Raw genomic sequence first — 21,874 nt, 5'->3', positions numbered from 1 at the left:
TCCTCCCACGCCAGAATCTTTCTGCTCCCGTGAGCAGAAAACCAGAGCACCCTATCTTCTCTCTTCTCATCTCTGCCTCTTACCCTACAGTTGTCATGAATCCTCTGTATATGTGTATGTGTGTGCACGTGTGTTTTCCACTGAGAAGCTGCCTGCAGGCGAAGCTTCGTTGGGTCTACTGTTGCAATTTTGTGATGACTGTGCAATACATTGCCCAAACATAACCTTGTGAAGGCAACTAAATCGAAGTACCTGTTCAGTACTGTATGTTTGCATGTAACCATTCAGCAGCTTGTTTTTTATTGCAGGTGTGTGTGTGTGTGTGTGTGTGTGTGTGTGTGTTAATGTGTTGTAAAAGTGTGTGTTTTTGTGTTTGTTGTGTGTCATCATCACTGAGTTTGTGCACAATGTGCACTGTGACAAATAACGGATCTGTCTTGGAATGTGTGGGCGGGATTCTACTTCAAGAGCATGTCAGAGCAATTAGAGTTGGCCTCAACTACAAACATACAAACGGTTGCACAAGCACACACATCTGATTTACATGAACAGATATACAGCTACAGCTTCTATGCAGTTTCTGTACAGTCATATCACATGTATGAGGAGTAAAAGTACACTAATGCAAGAGGTTCAACTGTTAAACATAGAAATGATGTAAAGATGCATGTGACCACTCAGTTTCTACACTATGTTTTCAGTGTCTGTTATCACTTCTGAACTTTCCCATTCCTGGGAGAAACTATTTGGCGTTCAAGAAAAAAGGGTTTAAAAAAAGCAGTGGTCCTGTCATAATTTGTCATTTATGAGGCAATCAAAATCAAACTTTATGAAATCTCTGATTCAGATGGAAACAAAAATAAATGTAGTAAGGTATATAAATAAAAAATAAAATGAGTAAAGACTAAAGTAATAGACAAACTGAGAGACTGACGTCACCGACCGTAGAAATATTTCATTATCATGGCCAAATATCTAATAATCTAGCAATAGGCTATGTATATGACTTATTGAAAAACCCCATGATTGTCCCTTCACCTCTACTGTATGACATCCTGAGAACATACCTATATGATTTTTTTTGGCAAAGATGTGTCGACAGTGAACTCATGGTAAACATATTTCTCTATTATGAATGCTGTTGTGTGATAGTAGGTAGTTTCAGATGTTCATCTATCTGTGTGTCTGTAGGAGAACCACTGCAGGCGTATCAAGATACTTGGGGACTGTTACTACTGTGTGTCAGGACTGACACAGCCCAAAGCAGACCACGCCCACTGCTGTGTGGAGATGGGGCTGGATATGATTGACACAATCGCGTGAGTGACACACACTGACATGTAGCCACACACCTACATTTTCTCTATATCGTGCATGATGCAAATTGCACATGAATGTACAGGTCAGTAGAAATGGTTTCATTACGTTTGCACGATGAAAGGATTTGTTTATCTGGTAATATGCAGGATATTATATGCACTTTCTACCTTAGTGGTATGACAGCACTTTAGAAGGTGTGTCTCATTCACCTATTCACGCACACATTCATACACCAGTGGCGACAGAGTTACCATGCAAGGTGCCTGCCTGCCACTGGGAGCGACTTCGGGTTCAGTGACTTGCCCAAGGACACTTTGACATTTAGAGGGGCAGGGGATTGAACTGCCAACCTTGCGAGGACCTGGGCCACAGCTGACCATGAAAACGAGCCTACGCCACAAATTTCATTGATGTTTGGAGAAATGTTATGCCATATATTGCAGAAGAACTGAATGGCTTTTAGTGCAGACAGTCACACAATGTTACCATTTATAGGCCACATTTTAGCTCACATCTTCTTACTGAGAGGTGCAGAAGTCCATTTCCCATCTAAACAGATTGTCATCATTGTGAATTTTCTGCAAAACTCTTTCTATAATTCTATTCCTACTAATGACAAGACACAGGAAGCAATGAAGTGATGAAACCAGTGGACACGTACAATAAGAAAGACTAACTAAAAAGCATTGCATGGGTCAGCAGAGAAGAAAACGTCATATGTCAAATTGGCGGTGGCCGTCCTGGGGTAGGTGGATGTAGCACATTTGGTGAAAGTGGATTGCAATGGCATGTAGACAACTCATTTGTCGCTCTCCATGCAGTCTACTCACCTGCTCCAGTGAATCCTTCGTCTTGCACAGCATGAAATTCAAGTTGAGCCGTGACTGTGACAGTTTAGTAAATAGGTGCTCATTGTAGCTGGACCCAATGTCTAATTGATCACACCTCTTAAAGTAATGTTCAACAAAATGCAACAGTTTCTGCAGTTTTCACTTCACACATGTGTTTTGTAGCAATGAAAATGGAAATAATTAGTGAATGAAAATAAGATTTATGATACAAAGTTGGTGAGATTATGGAGTCTGAAGTATGTCTTATACTGAATTTAACAAGACAGTAGGTGAACGTGGAGGAAGTTTGGAGGCCTGGTTTTCTCTGCCAAAAAAGTAGGGAAAATAAATTAAATTAAAAGTAAATTCGATTTTTATTATAAGATACTTGGATATTAGTTTGTTCTTATTCAAATCTAAAGTAATTCAGATAGGTTTTAATCTTTAGGCAAAACTTTGCATTCCTAGTTGTTCATTTTTGCACAGTGTCACTGGGCTGACTCATAAATATCTAATGTTGCTCAGTGTTGATGTAGTAGTAAAACATGACAGGCCTACATAACTGTGTTGTCTGAACACAACAGAAATATCCTTGCATGTTGCAATACTAACTGCAGATAGATGAAATATCAGACAAATTTAGCAGCTTAAAGATGCGTATTGCTCTCACCCTCCCCTACAAATATGCTGACACACACATACACTGAGCACCTTTACCTCATTTTCTTGTACGAGGACTTGCCTGTCATGTTCTTTCCCCGCTGCTCTGTCTGAGTGGATGGATGCCGCTGTAGGAGATCTTAGAGAACAGGTGCTGCCATACACACTCATCCCTCACAGTGTGTGTGTGTGTGTGTGTGTTTGTGTGTGTGTGTGTGTGTGTGTGTGTGACATCCCTCCTTCAGCCTGACAGAGAGACCACATTTTCTTGTCTGCCACCCTGTAAACACACACACAAACACACACTTTGTCAACCCTCTGCCGCTCTCTATTTCCTTCTTTGACTCCGTTTGTGACTTTGTGGCTGAAGTGGCTGACCTCCTGCTGGTGACAAGGAGTTTTGTGGTGTGACTTGGGAAAAGTCCTACTTCATCTTCATTGCACCACAACACAGCCAAGTGAAGGTGGTCTTCACATGTACATGCATACCAATACATCCATCCATCCATTATCTATACACCGCTTAATCCTCACCAGGGTCATGAGGGGCTGGAATCTATCCCAGCTGATTTAGGTCGAAGGTAGGGGACACCCTGGACAGGTCACCAGTCTATTGCAGGGCTACACTTGGAGACAGACAACCAAGCACACTCACATTCACACCTACAGACAATTTAGAATCACCAGTTAACCTCAAAATGTTTTTGGACTGTGTGGGAGGAACCCAGAGAACTCAGAGAGAACCCACGCTACACGGGGAGAACATGCAAACTCCACACAGAAAGATCCTGGGTGTCCTCACTGGGACGCGAATCGGTGACCTTCTTGTTGTGAGGCGACGGTGCTAACCACCGAGCCACCTTGCAGCATAAATATACATGCACGTGAAAAATAGATACATACAAGCATACCCTTAAAGTGCTTGGGAAGAACTTTTTGTTTAAAGAATACATTGCAGAGTAGAATGTGCTCTGTTGGAACAAAGTTGCAGTGTTGGAGCACCATGTCCCCACAGGTCTGAGAGCTTGTCTGCCACATAGATCAGGCCTCTGTAGAAAGCCACCTAAACCAGACTACTTATCTGTATTAAATAAATTATTCAACTCAAGGAAGGTCAGTCATTTCTGAGAAACAACAAACATGTGAAAAATGCTTGCAATTTCACATCGTTAATGCTTTAACACCTTCCTGCAGCTCTGCCTCATATGTGAAATGAGCCGCTCAATAACCCAAACTAAAGATTGTGTCATACAAAACCACAGGCTACTTATGAGCTGCTAATATGTAAAAATTGTTTTATTTATACTGTAAAAGTATCTTGATATTTATTTTAGAATATCTCACGAACATTTTCTTTCACAATCTTAAAAAAATGTTCATGCTAAAAACAAGAAAACCTGTTTTTACCCTGAATATATATCCCAGTAAAATAATAATGAAACAATAAAATATTTTTAATTATTTTTTTTCCAGCATATTGTTTTTAATGTTCTATATTTTGTCACTGAAATAGTCGTTTAAGTTTATTATATAAAATCATAAAGTTTCCTATGGCTATTAACCTTGATGATGATTAGCATTAAGCATGATGATGGGAATGTAATTAGTATGGCATGATTGTGGTCATACACTGATGTACAGGATAATTAAAATTTAGATTTTGTTAAAAAGTCTCAGTACAGTGATTACAATTCATCCTGAGGGGAACATGAATATCTGTATCAAAATCACAAAATTCCAGGCGCCCCTATAGCTCACCTGGTTGAGCAGGCGACCCATGAACAGGGGCTACAGTTCCTCTGCGCGGTGTTTGTGAGTTCGACTCCCGCTCACGACAGTTTGCTGCAGGTCTCTTCCCATTCTTGTCCCCCCTTTCCTGTCTCACTCTCTCACTGTCCTAACTAGTAAAGGCAAAAACGCCAGAAAGACAATCCTAAAAAAAAAAAAAAATCACAAAATTCCATTTGACAGTTTTTGAAAGTTCACTCAACACCACTGATGTCAGGATCATGAAGGCACCTTAGGGATTGTTGGGGAGTCACATATTTGAGTAGAACTCATCCTCTGACGACCAATGTTTGAACTAAGCTTAATAGCAACCCAACCAAATGCTGTGGAGATATGTGATTCTAGACCAAAGTATTTGACTGGTCAACAAACCACCTTTATCATCTGCACAGCCACGCTACTAGCACAGTGAAAAAATGTTCCAAAATGCCTTAAACGTTAAATGTCATTGTTTTTGTTTCAGCAGTTAGAGATTAATGTGCCTCCTCCCTGCAGGTCGGTGGTGGAGGCGACTGAGGTGGATCTGAACATGCGTGTGGGTCTGCACACAGGACGGGTGCTGTGTGGCGTGTTGGGCCTCAGGAAATGGCAGTATGACGTCTGGTCAAACGATGTCACACTGGCAAATGTGATGGAGGCCGGAGGGCTGCCTGGGTCAGTACTGACTGTTACACCCACTGCAACTGGACTGAAACACAACACACACTCACACAGACACACACAGTTTCCCAGCAACAGAGATAGAAGGCAGCCTCATGATGTACAGTATGCATCCAATCATAGCATTCACAGATGATTTTTTTTTCCCACCGATGCACACTACGTGTAATTTTATAGACTTGTCATATTTTATGTTAAGTAATAAGGCCATTATTTTCTCTCTCAAAATTCATAAATATATTTTAAGAAACTATTAAAATTCTAAAAGTGCAAAACTGGAAATGTTTTCTGTATCTCATTAATATATTCTAGCATCTTAGTTACAAGATCTCAAAATTAGAATAATAATTATTGGATATATATCTAAAAGGTCTCATAGTTACAAGATAGTGAATTTGATTATGAGCTTGTTTTTCTAATTATGATTATTATCTTGTAATAATGAAGAGAGTTGGCATAGTTACCACCCATGTCATAGACAAAGCTGTTGTTGCTTTGAGTAAAAAAAAAAAAAAAAGTAAAAAAGCCAGAACAGCAGTATGTTTCCATGTGTGATAAATCTTTTCTTCATTATGAACACAGCAAATGTGGGCGGCAACGGAGCATTATTTTCATAATCGATTGAATATTTGCCCGAACTACTGATAAAGAATACAGTGATGAACTGCCAGGAGAAAGTGTCTGGAAGTCTGGAAATGTCTTGTTTTGCAACAACCTTACTGTTTTGGCTTGAAAATACACCAAATCTGTGTTCAAACTGATTATCAAGACTACATTTTTTCAGATAAACTGATCAGTTAATTGACAACTTGTTTGAGTTTAAGGTTTCTGGATTGTTGAGGATGATACTGATACTGACATATTACACAATGTAACCACAAGACTGTTTCTACATTATTTTCAACATATATGTCATGACCTTTTGTTTTAAAGGTTTGTATTGCATTACCTTAATGCTACTCTGCTTCTATACTCATTAAAACAAACTAAATTACGGCAGCTGCAGATTCTTTTGCCTGATTTAATCTGACTTTTAGCAAACAAATGCAGACTCTACTGATGTCCCATTTTTGTTTCCTCATGTTTGCTGAAAGAAATTAAACTCAGTCCTTCCTTCTGTTGAAACTGGTCATTATCATCTGAAGAATAAATACTGAAAACATGCCTCCAAATATTAAGATCATATCGACTCATAAGTGAAGAAAAATGTTTATATTGTTTTAAAAATTTGAAACTTAGAAACTGTTAGAATATTATTTGCAACCACAAAAAAAAAACGCTAACAATGTATTAGGTAACTCTGCAAAACAGTTCCGTGTTTGTTAATGTTTGTAATAAACAGTATCTACATAAGCTTATGTTGGCTGGTATACTGATGCGGATGATTCATCCGTCTAGCCTTGAAGTTTTTGTATGGCACTTGCTTTCTTCATTCTTATCTAGAAATGCTGCATCCCATTCATTTGCAACAATATGCTTAATAGCTTTTGTACAACAATAAGGAGTAGTAATGGTACATTGGGATCAAATCATTGTGGTCTTTGACATTCAAGCTAATTGTTAATGATAGTTGAATCATTAAATAGTGCTATCCTTATCTCAGCCATGAAAAATCATCGTGATAAAAGGATTCTGATTTGATGCCATGGCAGAAATGTTCTAAAAAGGACAGTAACTGCAGCGAAAAATAAGGCCGACTACTCGTATTAAACTAATGTCACTTCATTAAAGAAAACTCATGTACAGTAACAAGCAGATTTGCATTTAAAAAGCAGTGAAAAGAGGTCGTCTCTTTGGCTCAATTTGGTCTTGTTTCAAGTGAAGTAGTAAGATTTTAGGACTCGTTACCAGATTAAATGAGTCGTTAGGATGAAAATTTCTTTGCTGTGAAGACTTTTGAGCAAGCCGAGGGGCCATTAGGCTGATAAAAATAATGAGAGGGATAATGATTTGAAACCTTAGCGCCTGACTTTTATCACTAACTGCTTTTCGTCCTCTGCTGTGCTTGTGCTCCCAGCAAGGTGCACATCACAAGGACCACCCTGGAGTGTTTGAATGGCGACTACGAGGTGGAACCGGGCTTTGGCCACGAGAGACATGCCTTTCTACAGAAGCATCACATAGAGACATTTTTCATCGTGCCATCACACAGACGCAAAGTACGGCAGAGCGATTTCTTTCCTGTATTTTTTTTCTCACAACTTGAGAGGTGACACAGCTGTCAGTGTTGTAATAGTTAATCCTCTGATGTGGAGAGGGAGACGGGCCATGTGTTAAGCTGGCATACACATGGCTAGTATCACTATCTCACACCAACCGCACATGTGCACCAGAGCTGAGTGTGTGTGTGTGTGTGTGTGTGTGTGTGTGTGTGTGTTTGTGTGCTGAGTGTGCTCACAGCGAAATCCGCAGCAAAATGCACATGCACAACACTCGCACGAGCACGCACACATGAATAAACACTTGATATATCCAGGTTTTGTAACATCGCGCATTCACAGTCTACTGTAAAAATCCCACTCAAGCCTACTTTATTTCCATGAATGAGACAATTCTCCAAAGCACATTTAAATTCATGCTCTCATCTTTTAAGGAATGTCATGTCATCCTCTTCCCCCCCATTCGGTCCTGGAAAACCTTTTTTTTTTGTCAGATTTATTATCAAAGAACATAAATCTAAAGTCAGAATAACAAACTGAAGGTAAAATGCAGTTGAACACATTGGGATTTAACCAATACACTTTGTGGAGTTGGATTTTGCCATGTGGAAGAGATATTTAAACTGACTTCGTATATCACACCAAATTTGTTTTTTTTTTAAATTTCTTCTGCATTCTGGATTAAACTAATATAAAAATACATGACTTTTGATCCAGGCACAGATGATTTGATTGGTTATATGTCATAAGTAATGGCCAGTCAACACCAAAATGGGAAAAAGTTCAAGCTTGTGTTCCCAATTTTGAAAGACTTTGAAATTGTCTATAGGTGTGAATGTGAGTGTGCTTGGTTGTCTGTCTCTAAGTGTGGCCATAAACTGACGACCTGTCCAGGGTGTCCCCTGCCTTCGCCCTGAGTCAGCTGGGATAGGCTCCAGCCCCCCGTGACCCTCGTGAGGATTAAGTGGTGTATAGATAATGGATGGATGGATCATTACAAATGATCGGCATCGGCTCCCATTGGTTGACCCTTAATTTAATATACAGCATTATTTCTGAGTGGATAGCCAAGGCTAACCCTTTTGTAAATTTTTACAAACTTTTTTCTTTTTTTGTTTTTTAATTTGTAATTTTTTTTGTCTCTTATCTTTTATCAATGTAGTTGGCTGTTGGCTATTCTGTTTATTGTATTGTTGTTGTTTGTATGTATTATGAATATCCCAGCTTTATGTCTCCATTAATGTTAATATGTTACCATAGTGACAGGCTAACATGCTAAATATTAGCCAGACTAAATACTAGCACATGCTAAACATCCCACAAAATGCTCCATATCCTTTAAAAAAAAAAAAGAAAACACTTTCAAGGTAAAAGTGTGCTTAACAAGTTTTAAATTGGTATTTCTTACTACTTATTAATACAGCTGGAATGCTTTTTAAAAGAGAGATATGAACACAAAACATGCATGGTAGTACTTTTCAATCTTGAAAGGAGAGCTGGTTAGGCTTGTAATGTAAAGAATTGAATATCACATCAGTTTAAAATCAAACCTAAAAGCATTTTCAGCAGCCTTTTAATTTCTTTCCTCAGTATTTATTATTCTTTGTCTTTGTTTCCAGATCTTTCCTGGTCTTATTCTATCAGATATCAAACCAGCCAAGAGGATGAAGTTTAAGACTGTGTGCTACCTGCTGGTTCAGCTCATGCACTGTAGGAAGATGTTCAAGGCCGAGATCCCATTCTCCAACGTCATGACCTGCGAGGACGACGACAAGGTGTGTGATGTGTACTTAAGCAAACATGTGCATCTCTTTGCTTGCATGCATGTGTTTACCAGTACTGTACAGAGTACATATCGAGTATTTCTGGGTTACGTAGTAAAAAGAAAATCCTTTTAATGGGTTTGTATGTCCATTTGTGATGGAGTAAAATCCTGCTTGGATCTGTAATCTGCTACACACACAATCACAGGCAAACACACACAGACAGTAATCTGGATTTCTAGATTTCACAGCATTATAAGTACAACGGCACTCCTGCATTACAGCTACTTGTTGAGAAGTATGAGTATGGAATAGATAGAATGAGCAAACTCACTGCTCTTAAGCTCTCTGGAATGTGTGTGTATGTGTGGATGTTATACAGCACATACAGCATCCTCACATAGACATGTAGGTGTGTATATGCCAAATGATACTTGCATGTGCATATAAACATTAATTGGTGCATGTTAGTGTGTTTGTCACTACCTCTGTGTATGTGTGTTTGTTTTTAAAGCAATATGACGCAGCAGTGACTCAGTCACAGGGCTGCTGGTTCGTTGCTCGGTCGGCTGGTTGGTTGGTGTTCAGCGATTGGTGTTGGGGCATCACAGGGTCTGGCTGTCAGAAATAGCCTGCTAGCTGTAATCCGCCCAACTGTATGAGCTCGGCCAGGCATTAGTACTTCATGATTCTGATGAGGTTGCATTATGACTGCTGGTAATCACCCACAGCCTGGTATCATCTCCTCTAATAGCATTAGACACATTGTTACATGATTATCCAAGTAGCCAAAATCCCAGCATTGTGACACAGACACATTTTATAATAGAATTATGACACCGCAAATTGTTTGGGCTATTACAAAAAAAATAAATAAATAAAAAATCCTGTTACAATAAACTAAAAATGCAGGTTTTTGATGAACTACAGGACCTGCCACTGTACAGACATCACATTTTTGTCCAACTGAGCACTGTTACTTATTACTCATAATGTTCTGAATGAAGGAATGAACTTATGGTGTAAGTTTATTCATGGAAAAAATTGTGTGTGACAGGAGACAGAAATGAGCGCATGTGCCAGTGGCACTAGTTCAATTATAATACAAAAAATAGAAACTTTATTTGTACAGTGTCTAGGAGAGGGTACATTAATAAAGCATTTGTTCTCAACAGCTAATGCAGTTTCGTTTTATTGCAAAGTTGTAATTTGTACCCTCATAATAATAGTTGTTACACTAAGTTCATTTCCACAAGCCGTTGCTCGCTCAAGAGGTGCTGCAGTAGCTCTCCGCTGTTCAAAGCTACTGCAACAAATGTCAAATTTCTGTCATCTGAGCTTTTCCTGTTTCCTGCCTTTTTAAAAATAATTCTAAAATCAGCTGCTAGAATCTGTCTTGCTTTACTCTACAGTCTAGATATGCACTAAAAAAATCCTGAAAAAAGGGGAATTGCACAGAAAAGATGAGGTATTATCTCAGCCTCAGTTTTGTTTTGTTTTGTTTTTTCAGAAAAATACTTCAAGACTTGATGGATGAAAATGAAACTAAATGACTGTTTAAGATGGATGTGGAAGCTGTTGAAACACAGCAGCATGTAGGAGCAGAATTACATTATGATCTTTATAACACCTCTAGAGAGACTCAGCGATCGAGTGTAAGAATGTTTTCAATTTACCGTTGTAGAGCTGATGTAAATTTGTAGAAAACAGCATTTTCTATTTAAAATACTGCACTGTAGTTGACAAATATCAATATCTGAGACAAGCAGTGCTGACAACCCTTTGAATAATACCTACACTGCAGTTTATATGCTTGTTTTATGACAGATAAAGCACATATAGTGCTGTGTTTTGCATATTTTTTACACTTTGTTTCAGATCATCAAACTGATTTTAATATAAGAGAAAAAGATAGGACGATAAGAAAACATAAAATGCAGTTTTTAAGTGATTTCATTTATTGAAGGAAATATGCTGTCCAGCCCCACATTGCTCTATGTGAAAAAGTAATTACCCTCTTTGCTACCAATCTACTAAATGATCCTATCATTTGGCAATTGGGTTCAATTTCACCAGCCACACTCACGTATGATTACTGCCAGGCTTGTTGAATCTGAATGTCACTTAAATAGAACCTGTCTGGCATTGCGAAGTAGGCTAAAGGGTCTCAAAGAGCAGCACATGATGCCACATTCCAACGAGATTCAAGAACAGATGCGAAACAAAGTCATTCAATCTGGAAAAGATTAAAAAGCCATTGCTAAGGCTCTGGGACTCCAGAGAACCACAGTGAGAGACATTATCCACAAATGGAAAAACATGGAACAATGGTGAACCTTCCCAGAAGTGGCCAGTTCACCAACATTTCTTCAAGAGCGCATCAACATCTCATCCTGGAGGTCACAAAAAAACCCAGATGAACATCAAAGAACTGCAGGCCTCCCTTGCCTCAGTTAAGATCAGTGTAGACGGTTCTACAATAAGGAAGACACCAGGCGAAAATGGCATTTATCAGAGAGTTGTAAGGAACAAACTACTGACTAAAAACAACATACAGGCTCATCTGGCATTTGCAAAAAATATCCAGATGAGCCCCAAGACTTTTGGGATAACTTCCTGCCAACTGATGAGTCAAAAGAACTTCTTGGAAGATGTGAGTCCTTGATAATCTGGAACATTTAAGTGTGAGAAATATGCAAAAATACAGCACTGTATACTGTATGTATGCTATACATAAAGCATAAACAATATGATAGCTTACATTATAGATGCTATTTACCATGTTCCTCTTGAATACCATGTCATTTAAAAATATATATGATTACACACAAGTGATTGTTGATATTATTTAAAGTGTTGTCAGTGCTTCAAATATGCTGCTCTGCTGTTGCAGGGAGGTTTCATGGAAAGGATCTCCCTGTGATACACCTGCAAAACTTACAAAAACTCAAAAAAACTGTGAAAACACAAATTCACACACAACAATGTGATGAATCAATCCCATTAGAGTTGTTGTTGTTGTTATACTACCCTCTATTCCACTTGGAGACTCCATTCTTGTGCCATAGATAGGTGTCTACTACTGTTCTTGCAGGATAGTCTCTGCAGGGACACACATTATGGACTGCACACCTACGTCCACAGAGGGGTCCTGCAGACTGTCGCAGACTCTCGTACATGACCCTAGTGGAACCTTGCATACTCGTGGATGTGAAAAGTACATTGGCCTCAAGGGAGAGCTGGCCATTACAAGTTTTAGAAAGGACAACACTGAACCAGGCACACAAACAAAATTAGGCTGAACATCAGGTGACATTATGTGAAGGTTGGGATAAAAATGATTATGGAAATCCAAATTACGAAATCTAAAATGAGATAATACAAATAGGTAAAGGAAGATTTAAAGCTGTCTTGAATTCAATTTGGAATTCCAAATTCCAGTGATTGAAGGAAAAAAAAAATTCTTCTTGCTCTAGGGATAGACAGCATATGTATGTTGTGAAGTAAGAATATGACTGAAAGAAGCTTCTTTGAAAGACCCAATGGCCATTTGTTTAAGAATCTCTTTATAAAAGAAATAAAATACAATAAAATGACACCAATGATTCTCAAGCAGCACAGCGAGAGAGACATGTCCAGCCAACTTTGGAATACAAAACAACAGCAACAAGTTCATGATTTTAAGCTGTAAACAAACCTTAATGTACTGTGAGTCCATTAATGTTTCACAAGTTTAGGTTATCACTGTTGTAAGACTCAGGCTTCAGAAAGAAAAACATGAATTGCATCTATAATGCAAAATCAATTATAATCTTGGTTACTTCACAACATTTTCTGCATGTTTCTCAGCCACACTGTTCCTGTTTTACATGTTCACAGTATGGTGTGGGTCAACTTTGACCTCCTCATATCAAGTGTCTAGATTGAATTTTGAAGCACAAGTCTATTTAGAATGTGTGAACAGTTAAAATGGACAGTTAATTCTTGTTTTACAGAGCAGGGAGGGAGTGTGTTTTTTTTTTTAGGTTTTACACCGCAAAACATCCCCTGTCACATAACATCCTGTCCTAGTTCATTGAAGACATGAAAACAAAACAGCTATAATGATTAAAGGGAAAACATATTTAGACTGAAAATGGCAAGAACATTGTGGAACTGTGGGGTTTATTACAAAACAATTTACGACAATTACAACCATCAACACAATGTCCTCACTGCTACATCAGAAAAAAAAAAACATCCTTTTAACTAATTATAACTATTAACTTTCAATTGTAACATTAAGTAAAATTTAGAAAAGGCCCAAAGCCAAAAAAGACAATTTGTAAACTAGCCTTCACTCATCTTTAAAAGACCACATCAGTGACCTCTGGTACAGTGAGCCTTTCTGTTATAACCTCAGGTACTTTTACAGTCTCATGACCCCTCTTTTGATGTCTGTTGGTTAGCTGAGAACTGATGGGTTTTCACATGTTTATTTTGAAACATTGCGGGTGCTTGTGCAGATCTCGCAGCAGTGTCAAGGCAGTCTATGACCTCTGCTCCTTATGTGCACCACATATAATCATGTATGCTGTTTTACTCTCACTGTTTCAAGATTCCCCCTTGACACTTCAAAGTGTCCATCTTGGTGGGAAGCTGGGTGAATGTAGTGGGAATGCTGGCAGTTCTCGTGACAAGCTCCCCCTTGAACTTGGTCGTTACTGTCCCACCAAAAATACTCACAGGCATGGCATGTACCCACACTGGTGGATCTAAAATCCATTTCAATAGATTCTGTAGCACCTTTACAAATCTGTTTTTTAGTGTATTTTTTTGTTAGCATTTTGATTGTTGTGGTATGTATCCCTGAAATGAAGTTTGTGTCAGAACTGCAAACAAAAATCAGGCAGCCAAACAAGAAAGCAGCCAGCAAAACTGCAAGTCCAACCATGAGTTTAGGATTAAAATTAAGCAGCACGCCTGACTTGGGTTTAAACTGTGATGATAATGGTTTTACAAAATTATATCGTCCTCCTTGTGTGACAGTCAGAGCTCATGTTGTAATGCTCCATCTTGTTTTAAATCTATTACACGGTGAATATTGGATTGAAGCGTGACATTAAAAAATTATAATGCAAATCAAATAGTAGTCACAGTATGTGTCAGTAAAATTGAAATGACATTTTCAACAAATCGTTCAGCCGTATTTCAAGATGACTACTTTTTTTTTTTTTTTGCATTATTGAGTTTTATTTTCTCTCACATTTTTATTTCTTGTTTGATAGAGCTGCCACATATCTGATGTCAGAATAAACTATCACTTAGTTATTCCAACAAAATAATAAACAAACAGCAACAACCAAAACATAGTTTCCTTTTTACCTTTTCTTTCATCAATAAACTAGTCTGACTCTTAAAATAAGAAAACTACGACTGATATGGGATATTGATTTTGACTCGTTGCCTTTACAGCTTTCAAGATGTCTCTGCATTAATATCTTCCAAACAAGCAATTCATTTCTTTGTAGTCTCCCAGACATGTATTTCTCAGCTACAAATTGTGCAAAAAGCTGTTGCTAAAAATCTGTTCATACATATAAAAACGATATGTATTATATTATTATTATATATTCCACCTTGTGTGCTAGCAAATCATGCTTAACCCTCTGAAGCCCAACAGATTCTGGGTGTTTTTTTTTATTTTATTTTATTTTTTTTATTGTGTTATAATACCATAAATCATAAAAAAGAAAAGTTAAATTTCCTTAAATGTTGGTTTTACAAATGATGAAAACTTTAGAGATTTGTGCCAAAATGGTTGTGGTGCCATAGTTTGCCTCAAAACTTTAGATTAAGTGAATGTTTAAAACTCAAAAATAGTTTCCTTCCCTGACTCAGCTGAACTTTACATTTTTTTCACCTCACAGTTGGTAGGATGGGGGACACTGTAGTTTAATGGTGTGTAATGAGCATCACATCCTCATATAGTCAGGCCTGCACGGCTGCAGACTTTGTGTCTTCTTTCCACTGATATGTGTTCAGTTGTAACAAACTCTCCTGAGTGCTGAGCTCACAAAACTCTGCATTTGTATGCCTCACCATCAGCTGAGAACCAGTCAGCTTTACCACAGAGACTGATCGTGTTTTGCTGTCTGACAGCGGCGAGCCCTGCGGACTGCGTCGGAGAAGCTGAGGAGTCGGACGTCCTTCTCAGCCACCGCCGTGCAGCACTCGCCAGGAACACGAGTCAACCGCTATATTGGGCGGCTCATTGAAGCGCGGCAGACCGAGTCCGAGACATCAGACCTCAACTTCATCACCTTGTTCTACAGGAGCAGAGACAGGGAGCGCAGGGTGAGGGCACACACATCTGCAGAGGAGCCAGCAACTCAGATGTCTACTTACAAAAGCATACAAATGTAACAAATGTATACTTTTCTCATTACACAGAAGGTAACATGCTTCGTGACTGCACCCCCCTGCCTTATTCTCACACATACACACCCTACACAGTCTCTAATTCTCTTTCTCCCCTTTCTGCCTCTCTCTCCCACGCCTGTTGTCTATGATGTGTGTGTGTGTGTGTGTGTGTGTGTGTGTGTGTGTGGTGTGTGTGTGTGTGTGTGCGTGTGTGTGTGTATGTAAGGAATCCACCCACCCTCTCAGGAGGGGGTGCAGATAATGATTTGGGAACGTCTGAGCGGCACACGTGATATCTTTCTCCTATGTGTGCGTGGGCAGAGCAATGAAGGAGACACAGAGCGAGGATGGGTTTATGTGTGTACATGTGTGTGTGTCTGCGACCTCAACATTCAAACTGGTCGGTGAAGAATTAAAACCATGTATAGAGTAAAAGCTAGTTAATTGTGTCTTGTTTTGAACATATTTTAGATGTCTGGTCCTTCAGGAAAATGCCACTAGCAGAGAAAAAAAAAAAAACGAAGACCCAAATTAGTGTAATAAGTTTGTTTACTCCCACACAACAGCAGAAATGTTTTCTCTCAGAGAATGCTGGCAGAGTTCAGAATACATCACTGTACTACAAATTTAGATCCAACTGAACATCAGATCTCTTGAAGTTATTCTTTATTTCTGCAAAAGATAAGAGACGTTTTATTGGCAGAAACATATGGAGCATTTTATCCAGCTTCTTCAGGAGCGAAGAGGCTTGGCAAAAGGGGGAAGGTGGAGATTTAAAACACGTATTCTGGTCCAAAAAAAGCTCTTTCATTCCCTTATTAAATAAATATTTCATTGGAATATTATAATCAGGGCAAACCTGTCTTTCCCCAGTTGCTTTGATAGTAAAGGAAGTGGGGAAAAAAAAGAAAGTGCAGTATTTATTAAATAGCTTTTATTGTACATTTGATGCACTCAGTTGTAATAAAAATAGAAATGGAGTTTGGAAGATATGAATGAACAAAAAAACAACTGCACATATAGAACTTGAAATTCACATATCTGGAGTTTATAAATTACATTCTTAATACCTGCACATTAGAGCTCTTCCTACATTTAAACACGATGCTCTAGAAGTGTATCTGACATTGTCCCATAATGAAGGATACATGGAAATCAGTTACATTTTTACCAATACCAAATACCCATACTAATCGAAACAAGCAACAGGATTACAGATAGAAGGTGTCCTCTTATCTCAGAATTAAGGTGCTGCACTCAATGCACACTCAATTTAAATGTGAAAGTCTGAGCAGAACCTACTCAGGAGAGGGTTGTGCAACTGTGGTGATCCAGTCAGGTTAAAAGGGAACTACCTCTGTGACTTTTAAAACTCTGACTTTCGGCTCAGCATACCGCTCTCATAGTACACTGCTCAGGAGCTACTGCAGAAGTCTGTAGTCACAAAAGAGATAAAACCATGAACAACTATGCGACTGTCACCTTAACACACTAATCCACATTTTTTGTGATAGCCTTGAGCAGCATGTCCATGTCTGTTTGAAAATAGCGGTTAGGATTCCTCATTAAAAAGGATCTCTGATCAGCACTGAATAGATCTACAGTATAGACCCAGTTAAACATCTGAATGAACGGACGGACGAATGGATGGATGGATGGATGGATGGATGGATGGATGGATGGATGGATGGATGGATGGATGTTTCCTATAATGACACTCTCCCTCTCTCAGTATCACCAGGTATATGACGACCATTTCATCAGCGCAGTGGTTCTGTCACTGATCCTCGCTGCTCTATTTGGCCTTATCTATCTTCTAATGATCCCGCAGTATGTACACACTCAGATATGCACACACACACATACGATTTGTCCATTTGTGTAGCGTTATTGGATCAATGTTGCTGGGGTTTAGTGAGGCAGCTGTCATCAGTGGAAAACTGGGAAAGCCCTGCTCACTGTGGCGTCTCCTTGTCTCTCAGGGGGATGCTGGTGCTGCTGCTGCTGGTGCTGTGTGTTTGTTTCCATGTGGCCTGTGTTATGTACCTGCATCTCACCAGTGTTCAGGTAAGACTCCCAGTCCAGCCCTGCTTATTCCTTTTTTGTACCGTATGAATGGGTACAGCTGTAAAAAGTAAAGACTGTAACAAGCAACCAAGATCTCAAGAAGTTACTGGACAGTCAGTGGTCTGTAGATGTTGAAATGTGAATACCCCAACAAACTCAGCGAGGTTATTGATTTTTAGCCAATAAAATGTCAAGGACACTTGGAATTTTTTTGTCTTTAAATCTCTGTCTTTAAATCCCTTGTTTTGTCAAACCAGTGCTCAAAAACTCAGAAATATTAAATCTACCTTGATGTTAAATAGAAAAAAGCACCACATCCTTACATTTAAGAGCCTGAAGTAGTGTTTGTCACCTTGATCAAAATCATCAGAACCCTCTCCATTGAAAATCAAGTTTGTTTTTTTTTTTACCTTGTTAACATGTCGGTGTGATGTTTTTATATGCTTGAAAACACATCATGAGTGAAATACACAGGCAGCACCTGAGCGTTTCCACTTGCAGTGTGCTGATGACAGCCTCAAGAACACAAATTCAAATTTACACGGTCTCAAATATAACAAACAGAAGGAACCAGTGCTGTCAGCTTGCTGTTCGCGGCTTTCTAGATCTTGATTTTTTTATCTGAATCTGAAGTTTGTGGTTTGAGTGTGCTGAATTACTCCAATGTGCCAATGTTACAGATTGTCATTGTGTAGTGTGGAGTAGTAGTACAGTGTTTCAGCAGAATTGCTGGCCAGAGAGGAACTTTAAAAGCAGAACTCTAGAAAGGGCAAAGAAACAAGTTTTGAAAATGCAGTCCTTCCTTTTGTCTTCTCTGTTGTAAACACCTTCCAACACGAGTACGTGCTTTCAAGCCAACAGTCAAGCTGCAAGTCATTTGTGGCTTCACATCAGATTTGAATCCTAAATGAAAATGCTCCATCTAACCAATTGAACCATCAGTGGGTTGTGTCTATTTCTAGCTATCTCATCCAATCTGGATTTTGTAAAGCCTGAAAACTGAGCCAAGAGAAGGTGCAGCGATCACGTTTTGTCTGAGACCATTTGCGTTACAAACTCCCAATGACGCCAAAAAATACTGCCTACCCCAGTTTTAAGATACCAACTCTGAACTGTGGTGTCACAGGTTTGAGCCAGGGACTTGTGTTGCATCTCTTTCACCTGTGCTACAACATAAAGGCAATAAATGGCCCAACAAAACAATTATCAGGTGCTTTTGTTATTAGAAGATACATTGAGCATGGAAAAAAAAATCCCAATTCATAGTGGAAAAAGTAAACAAGAAGGCAAAAAAAATCAAGTAGAAGGTAGCCAAATCCCCCCCAAAAATGGAGTAATATTATTACCTTCAATGAAAATAAACAGGACAAAAACAGGATTAACAAAACTGACAGTCCATCAAAACAATACCATCAACATGGCAAAGCACATTTTACATATCATAACTAGAATGTATGTTGTCATTAATGGGAGCTGTCATGGAACCAATACAACATCCACAAGCTTAACAAGCTTAAACTAAACAGTCCTATGAAGCTGGTGATAAACTCAATAAGCCACACAAAAAAGGGTGGAGTTTTCACCAGATGTGCAATCTCATGAAAACCAATATAAGTTTTAAAATATAATACAGGCTAAAAGCAACACCACTACTGTAGCCAAAGTCAGGAATTAAAGCTATAAAAAAACAAAACTGCAGACTGTAAATGTGTAGTTAATAGGCTTATCAATATAACTGTCCCTTTGTGTTTAAGTTGCTTATATGTGGGTTACTTAGTCGGGATTTAAGACTGAGTGTAGTTATCATCATGCATTGCAAGATTTTGTGAGAACAGATAAACTCCCCATATGCTACTCAAGAAAAAAGACAATCAAATATATATCCAAGTACTAAAAATACAACTTTTTCATGGTGAAGTGTAGAGGATGAATTCAGTAATCCCATATTCAATCTCATTCTTATGGTGTATAAGGCAAGTTTAGCCTCATTCTTTCAGCTGCATTCCTGGCAATTTTAAACAGTTTAAGTAGCAAGTAAAGAAAAAAAAAGTAAAAACAGCACTCAAACTGATAAGTGGACTTACTGCAAATCTTATGAGGTCAACACACAGGCTATTAGTCTTCAGTGTTTTAATCAGTCTCTGTATTAGGATTATATCACACTACAAAGACATGTAGAATAGTAAAATGGCTTTGAAATTTGCTTGCAGCTCTGAGAAACTCCTGTCACTATCTGCACACTGAGCTCTTCCAGGAATGGTGATGCTATTGTCCAAGTTGAAATTACTCAGGAGCAGGTTACGGATAAGTTATCATTTTGATGTAACCCAGTATGAAGTGAAGCACATCATGGTCCTGAAAGCCCAGACTTAAACTCAAAGTCACCTCACAAGCCCCAAATCCTGCTTCATAGTACAGACCTCAGTACTCACTCTGATTAGCACCTACAAGTGTTCATTCATTTACTGAAAGCACGATGGTGTCAAAGGCCCTCAACAACCTCTTAGAAGAATCCAAAGTGAAAGCAAGAGCATCATTTATAATCTTTTTGATTCTCTTTGTTGCGTCTCTCTTGTTATGTTGAGTCTCTCCTTAGACATCTCACAACTCTTTGAAATTGTTTTGACTTTCTGCAGTCGTTCCATAACTCTTTAGAACCTTTTTGAATCCTTTTGTGGTCACTTTACATTTCTTTTAAACTGAGTTTAGAATGGATCTCTTTGTGGTCATTTCACATTTCTTTTGGATTGTTTTGAGTCCATTTATGGTTGTTTGTTATGTTTTCGGGTGCTCTGCATCTTTTGAAGGTGATTTCATGATTTGTTGTGGTGATTTTGCATTTTTGTCACCTTGCGTTTAACTTTCAGTTTAACAGTCACTTCAAAAAGTATGACCACGTTTTTAGCAAGAGTCGCTGTTACACATTTTCTTAGAGAATATCACTTTGTGCTTGCCTTCTTTAACAGACTCTGAAAAATTGTTATTCTGAACAGATTTTGTTTTGCCAATTTTGCAACTTCTTATGATGGGATTTTTTTTTGTCTTTGAAAACAAAACTGCAAATCCTGACTGTTGTATGCTCAACATTTGAGTGGTAGTGATATGGTGGTTTATGCATACAGTGACATCACACGCATAACCTCTGTTTGACACTGTGGTGTTGTGCCTCATTGAGCTGTCATCGTCTCTTCTAATAGACCTGACCATAATGATCCACACCACAAAATGTATTCATTTTCTCTCCACTCCTGGCTAATGATGTGTCCAAAATGCTATTAAAGTAGATAAACAGGTGCTTCATTTGCTGACTCGTTCTGTCCAACCTACCCTTCTCTCTTCTTTGGTTTTAGTGCCAACCATCCTGCCTCACCATCCAGATCAGAACAGTGCTGTGTGTCTTTCTCGTTCTGCTCACCTACTCTGTCACCCAGGCCTGTGTGGTAAGTGTGTAATATAACATACAGTATTGCATATAATATAAAAAGGTTCAAGCTTATTTGCCGAGGACAATTTCTTACCTTACCGACTAAAAATGCGTTACAGGGTCTAAACAAATAAAAATATACAACAGCTGAATGTGGAAGTTCAGTGTTAGGAAAATAATGTATTTATTGCCCATCAATGCTAAGTAAAGAATAAAATAGAATAGAATAGAATAGAATAGAATAGAATAGAATAGAATAGAATAGAATAGAATAGAATAGAACAGAAAAATACTTACAGTCTGGGAAATTACTGTGGTACAGCAGCAAGAGAAAAACACCAGTCCCAACAGAAAAAGAGCCAAAGTTAAATACTATTTAAAAATTAAAATTAAAAATAAGTGAATAAAATAAAATAAATAAAACAACTGTACAAAATGTGCAAATTGAAAAAACAGTGCAAAGACAGAGAACTAATAGAGAGAGAGTATTGAATTAGAGAAAAGTAGTGTTATAATTCCATTTCTCATCTAGAAGACTACACTGTTTATAAATCTCTGCTGAACACGAGTTGGCAAAGAAACGCATCACAGCTGAGCAGGTGGTGCTGTGGATTCTCAGAAGACTTAAATAGTAATTGTTCAAGTGTAAAATGCCCATGAAAATACTTTAAACGTAAATTGGTTGGTGTTAGCATCGGCCCCAGAAGTTGGTCAGCCTCAAGTGTGTCTATGTGTGGGTGTGTGTAAAGTAAAATGCAGCCCAGGTGTTGCAGCAGGGATGGAATGAAGAGGCGGTCCTGT

General features: G+C 38.5%; 1 protein-coding gene across 1 annotated transcript in view; it reads left to right on the top strand.

Moving 5' to 3' along the window:
• Window positions 1–21,874, top strand: part of LOC103354709 (adenylate cyclase type 1-like) — a 60,729-nt gene that overhangs the window by 26,794 nt on the left and 12,061 nt on the right. Inside the window, exons 5-12 of the mRNA XM_008278175.1 lie at window positions 1,192–1,319; window positions 5,094–5,252; window positions 7,276–7,417; window positions 9,037–9,192; window positions 15,322–15,516; window positions 17,315–17,412; window positions 17,565–17,649; window positions 21,000–21,089. Of these exons, the coding sequence (XP_008276397.1) occupies window positions 1,192–1,319; window positions 5,094–5,252; window positions 7,276–7,417; window positions 9,037–9,192; window positions 15,322–15,516; window positions 17,315–17,412; window positions 17,565–17,649; window positions 21,000–21,089 (1,053 nt within the window). The remainder of the gene's footprint in view (window positions 1–1,191; window positions 1,320–5,093; window positions 5,253–7,275; window positions 7,418–9,036; window positions 9,193–15,321; window positions 15,517–17,314; window positions 17,413–17,564; window positions 17,650–20,999; window positions 21,090–21,874) is intronic.

Source organism: Stegastes partitus, unplaced genomic scaffold, assembly GCF_000690725.1.
Source record: "Stegastes partitus isolate 25-593 unplaced genomic scaffold, Stegastes_partitus-1.0.2 Scaffold118, whole genome shotgun sequence".
Lineage (NCBI taxonomy): Eukaryota > Metazoa > Chordata > Actinopteri > Pomacentridae > Stegastes > Stegastes partitus.
The sequence above is the reverse complement of the archived record's forward strand: the minus strand, read 5'-3'. Positions and strand labels throughout refer to the sequence as shown.